The 6518-nt window shown below is 45.6% G+C and overlaps 1 protein-coding gene across 1 annotated transcript; it reads right to left on the reverse strand.

The window, feature by feature from the left end:
• Window positions 1-1119: 1119 nt before the first annotated feature.
• On the reverse strand, window positions 1120-4475 carry LOC308164278 (F-box only protein 39-like; the record flags this gene model as incomplete). Its single annotated transcript, XM_080538415.1, has 4 exons — window positions 1120-1254; window positions 2149-2325; window positions 3111-3489; window positions 3673-4475. 4 exons carry the CDS (start codon window positions 4473-4475, stop codon window positions 1120-1122), a joined length of 1494 nt encoding a protein of 497 aa, XP_080394541.1.
• Window positions 4476-6518: the final 2043 nt, after the last annotated feature.

Below are 6518 nucleotides of genomic sequence, written 5' to 3' on the forward strand. Positions count from 1 at the left end.
TCTTGTTGTGTACTCAAGGGTCCTAGTATATCCTGTACGGCTACATACACATGTGCACACACACACACACACACACACACATCAACACACACATATACACATACACACACACACACATACAAGCACACACACACACACACACACACACACATACACACACACACACACACACACACACACACACTTTTCATTGGTTTCCCTCCCACAAGAGACTCTTCCATCTCACTCTCTGCACCCCCCTCCCTTCCCCTTTCCCACAAAGGTTCTCTCACCTTGCTGGGGTGTGTGTGTGTGGGGGGTGGGCGGGGGGTAGGGGACAGTGCAGGTATGTGTGTGTGCTGGGGGGGGGGGGGGTGACACCTTTTGACTGTAAACAGGAATCGATAAGGCCAAAACAACCCTATATTGTTGGCTCTCGCTAGACCAGGAAGAGCCAATTACTCATAGCAGTCCACCCAAACATAATATTCTTTGAGATGGTGCAGAAAAACAAACCGCGGCTAAAATGGTGGTAATGTTTCACTCCCATGTTTCACTCCCATGTTTCACTCCCAGACACTGGAGAAAATCCAGTATAATTTAGCGCGTGGCTGGGCAAGGTCCGTTGTGGAACGCACTAGGCATGTTGAAGGGGAGATAGACAGCTCCGGAGGAATATAAAAAAAGACTGAAATACAATCATAAACATCAGTTCCCTTTAAATCTTGAATTAAACTTATTTTCTCGGCTGATAACAACATCGTTAATTTTATTACGAGCCACTTGCATGAATTACAGTATAGGCAGTGCGGCTCACATGCCTGTAATAACTCTGCATAACCAGTAGGTAATGTGCGTCCGCAAGGTCAATACCCGACGTAGAGCTACGATCGTTTCCACGGTCAAATTGATTCACGTTGAAATTGTATAAATCACTAGGTTGACGTGGTTTTCTACGTACGACACGGGTAAGATCAAATTTGATCCAAAGTACTTTCTATAAATGAGGCCCCTGGAGTTCATTTTGCAATATTTATAGGAACTTTAATACAATAAGTGATTTTTGAAGCAATGTGGAGGAGGATTCTATGTTGCAGCAGAAGTGTCTTCTGTGTGTTCAGACAACGTAAGAATCTTATTTTACCATCTTATCTTACGGTAAGATATGGTAGAGTAGTTGAGCTCTGAGGTGATGAGCTGTCTGTAACGAGAATAGATGTCCTCCAGCTGTCCGTCCTCAGCCTGTGTGTCGTAGTTCTTGGTGTACATCCTCACCTGGAACACACTTACACAGTTTATAAACCACGCTGAACTGGTCACATTGTTACACATGCGTTTTATAAACCACACTGAGGTCAGTTTCACAAGTAGTACAAAACCATAATAAGAGAGTAACAATTGCAGGTCAATCTTCTGTGCGTAAACCAACGAAATGGGTTCAATTAACAACTCTGGTCTAGGAGAGAAGTGGCTCTGGATTATCAAAAGAGATAAAGTATTACTTTAGGAAGCTGACTCCTGGGCTGGTTACATTAATACACATGCAGTGTATAAACCATGGCAGACGTTGCTCAATAAAACATATTCCAAACACATCAAATGTCCTCAGTTGTTTTAACCCACAGTGACATGCTGCAATGATTCAGATCACGTTTGAGTTTGCCTGTTTTTACATTAAAGGGGCAATCAGGGATTGGTACAACACATGACTTTTAGATTGATTATATATAGCTATTGATTAAGAATATAACTTATAACAGCTCGTGACGTTAGAATTATAAGGTTCTATCTCCATTTTTGTCAAAATTTAGTTTTTTACATAATCTGATCCATTAGGTGTTTATTAATGCCTGTGTGGTGTTATTTTTAAAATGCTGACATTTTTGAGTTAGTAATTCATAAAATACAAAAGTTCCATCTCACAAAACATAATGGAATTGGAATGGAATGTAAAAACTTTGACGGTCAAAATCTCTGAACTACCCTAAACGGAGATAGAACCTTATTATTCTAAGCTCACAAGCTTATGATGGCATTCCTGGCTGGGTGTCCAGGACGGGGCGCCAGACCACTGACCCTGGTCTCGCCAGACTCATCCAAAATAAGCCTGGATTTTCCTTTAGCGACGTTGGTGGAATACCCCCCAGGTCAAGCTGCGGTCTGACCCACCTTGATGGTTCTGAGTATGGTCTTCTTGTCCAGGCGTTTCTGCAGCAGCTGGTCCAGGAAGCTGATGTCTAGGAAGGCCCAGACCTTGAGGTAGGTGAGCCTGGAGCACATCAGAACCAGCGCCAGCAGCTCCTCGTCCACCGACTCATGGCTGTTGTTCAGGTCCAGGCTCAGCTTCTGAAGGGAGGTATGACAACCACAACAAGGACACCACTACATTAAATAGATTTCAAGGACCCCCTCGGAGGCCTGAACAGGAAAGGGACATCAGGGGAGGCTAGTGGAGGTAGAAATCGGGCTCATTGTAATGCATGGAACAAAATGAGGAACGGTATCAAACACCAGTCCTCATTCCATTCCATGAATTACAATGAATGGTATACAACCCATGTTCCTCATTACAACGAGCTCACATATTCAATAACACCCCTATAGCATTATCAACACTCCACTGCTGACTGCTACTGTGTATTGACAGAGCAGAGCATACCATATAGTACAAGAAACATCCTCATTCAAATCAACATTCCATGGTGGGTGTAGTGGCGGCCATCTTGTGGTCATCATTTGGAAGTTTTATCTCACAGCATTATTAACAACCAACTAAACTCAACTGACATCGGAATGTTCAGTAAAATGACGCTTGCTATTAGTCCCGCCTCTGAATTAACTTCTCTCTGTGTTCTACACCTGCAGCAATAATGGTTACCCTAGCAACTATATATAACAATGCCTTGTCGGTTTGAGGGACCATGTCCATTCTAATAATAATAATAATGCTTATAATTGATTACATTTATAAAGCGCTTTTAATTTTTTTTTTTTTTAAATCAACAAAAGCAAAACAAATCCATAAAACCATGTCATAAAAGCAGCAATCAAAGTCTAACAAAGTCTAGCAGTATTATCATTATGAGTATTCTACTCATTCTATTTCTATGGAGCCCTCCCAATCCCCATACCTGTAGACAGTTGCTGTACCAGGGCACCAAGCTGCTCAGAGCTGGCTTAGCACTCCAGTTCTGTTCACTGGTGAGTGAGCAGCTGGTGAGACTGAGTGACCTCAGAGGGATCTCTCTCAGCAGGATCCCACCCAGAGGGTCCAGGTTCAGGATCCCTTCCACAGAGATCTGGACCTGCATGTCTGGGCAGCGCCGGGCCAGGTGAGACCAGGAGTCACCCCAGATCACCTGGACGTGCGGCTGGTTGAGGTGGCAGTGCAAGGTGAAGGAGCGGAGGGAGCCGCCGCCGCAGAGGCTACGGCACGACACGGCCAGGCCGGCAAGGAGCTCGTTGGACAGACAGGTGTAGTTGAGGGTGAGGGTGGAGAGGCCCCGGAACCTGGTCAACATCAAATCAAGGTGCGTTTTAAAGTATGTGTGTGTTTGCAGGCACATATGCACAGTTGCACACACACAAGTCAAAAAAGAGTAGCTAATAAGCAAGAGTATGTAGGAGCCACTCAAACAAACACACACACACACACACACCCACACCCACACCCACACCCACACCCACACCCACTTGTTGATGACCTGTGTGAAGCCCGGACTAATGTACACCGCCAGCGGCTCTGAGAAGAAGCCCTCCAGGTTGAGGGTGGCGATCCCGGGCCTCCGACCCAGATGGACATGCTGCTGGGCGGCCGCCACCGCCTCCAGAACCTCCAGGCCCTGGGGCAGGTTGAGACGTGCCCCTCGTAGGCTCAGGTGCCCCAGGTGAGAGCCCTCCCTCCGCAGGTAGAAGGTCAGGCTCCGGACCAAGGCGGCACGGACACTCCGGCACCAGGCCGAACGGTCCAGCTCCATGTGGTGGACGGTGTGCGAGTGCAGGCGTCCGCCCGCCTGGGGGAGAGCAGCCAGGAACGTCCCCATGGTCTGCTGGAGGCGTCGTGACACAAGGGAGTTGAGTGACTGGGAGAAACGGACCTCCAGCTGTTCCAGGTAGCGGCCGTAAACTCTGGCGTAGCAGACGGCCTGATCCAGCTCGAGGATCCATCGCACGGAGATGCGGCCGGAGAAACTGAAGGTCCGGGCCCTCCAGAGGGACGGGGAACGCATGACGTGGCGCCAGTGGCGGCAGACCAAGGTGGCCCGTGCCCGGTCCTTGTCCCTCAGACACCTGAACACCTGGCGAAGACACAAGTCCGGGAGACGAGCCCAGCCACATTTTGGCTCGTCCTCTTCTTCCACCTCCTCCAATGCTTCCTCTCCTTCCCCCTCTTCTTGGGCCTCCATCACTTCTCTTTCATCCTCTCCTATCTGCTCCTCCTCCTCCGCCTCTTCCCAGAGGCGGTCCTCCTGTTCGGGCTCCTCGGGGTAATCCATTTGTGATTAAATATCGCCTAGAACCAATCTATAGTTGTCTATATCTACCTATGTGTCTCTGGGTTTAAGATGTACAACAGAGAAGAGTCCATTGATGGCCAGTGTGGAACCCTTGTACGACTTTGCCAATGACTGACTCAAAAACCATAGTTCTGGAACCTTGACGTGTTTTATTGGTTTTGTGACATCACAGTAGGCCAGTTGGCCTATTTAAATTCTATAATATAGCAACAAAATAGTGCTGTATGTGTACATACAGTAAACTTACCATCATGTCACACCAGTGTATGCAGCATACATACATAAGCATATATCGCAGGCTTGGTGACATTTTACACATTTTACAGGAGAGCCAACACAAAACAATAATAATAATAATAATAATAATAATAATTATCTTATATATACAGTATGCGGCAATGCTATATTTTAGACTGCTTTACACACCCCATGTCGTCAGCCAAAGAATTGCAAAATTGATGTAAACAGTACACTAACAACTATGCAACCATTGATAATACAACATACAATTACTAAATGTCATTTAGTGAAATAACCTTTCATCAATTTGGTAAACAGGTGAGGGATGGGCCTGGAGAAATGTAACCACTCTCAAAGTCATAGACAGAGCTGTGGATGCAAGGACGACCATATAAGATCAAAATGATCGTTTTGAAGCTATACAGTGTTTGTTTACAATTATGTTGTTTACAAAAAAGTCTATAAGTTACAGTATATTTTTCAAGAATAACTGGCAATATATAATTAGTTTAATAAAAGTCCAACATATTATTATTATTATTATTGTTGTTATTATTATTATTATTATTATTATTATTATTATTATTATTATTATTATTATTATTATTATTATTATTATTATTATGTAGCAGTCCTAGATTGCCAGTATCATGTTTAAACTACAGCTTTGCTGCTTCTCTGATTGGCAATTACCTCACGCACGGGGGGGGGGGGGACAGGAGCCTTCGCAGGGGCTGCGTTCTCTAGTCTCTAGGCTAGGGAATATCCGGTGACACCGATGAGAGGCAACAGGATGCATTGTAAGACACTAATCAATGGCCTCTAGATCACGCTGGCCCAGACTTCCATCGACCGGCTCCGTTTGGCCAGAGTTGGACTCATTCATGCGGATTTTACACCTCTGATTTTACAGGCCTCGCTGAGACCTTCTCCCCCCCTCTCCCTCGTTTATCCACTTAAAGGGACAGTTCTCGCAAAATTAGCATGTTTGAAACTGCACGCCTAAATCATCTCAAATGACTCTGAGGAGTAACTGTAGGAGTAAGATTGACGCACTAGAAAAGTATAGTGCCCTCCAGACCTCTATGCACTTATAACCTCACACAATGAACCCCACCCTTGTTCAGCATAATCATGAACCAGATAAGACACAGATTCATCTTGATGATATAGAACGGGGGGGGGGGGGGACTTGACTGAAACAGAAAGGGAATTCAATCAGACGATTCCACCAACAGGTCGACCTTTTCCTTTGACGGCAACCCATCTTTAATCAACCTATAATCAAAGCAACCCAACTAAATAACCAGATGCAGCTGTCACAATGTAACTACATTATCTCTAACCCAGCACCGAGAGAACTTCATGGGAGCATTGTCCGTAGAATAGCTTATCTCACACAGCCCTTTCCCCCCCCAAAAAATGACCCCCTTTTTATGAAAAAAAGTCTTCTTAAAGAGTCTTCATTTCCATTTCTCCTCCACGCTTTGGTGCTCCATGAATCATTCATGGCCGCCGCCTGGGTGGAGAGTCCTCATCGGGGAGGCTGGGGAGTGAATCAATATGTTTTGCGGCAGCAGAGAGAAGGGGAAGCCCTCACCGCTAGCTAGCTCCTTCTGTTGTTAGCGAATGACAGATGCTATTACACGCCGGTTAGCAGGGGAATGGAGCCTCTTATCTAGTTAACATACCAGTGTGAGCAATTGAACCAATTGCCTGATAACCTACGTGTCAAGTGCATCAAGCATCGCGCTTTAGATGACTACCGTGGAGGGCTATTAT

This window comes from Nansenia antarctica (genome assembly GCF_963989245.1).
Source record: "Nansenia antarctica genome assembly, chromosome: 8".
Taxonomy (NCBI): Eukaryota; Metazoa; Chordata; class Actinopteri; order Argentiniformes; family Microstomatidae; genus Nansenia; species Nansenia antarctica.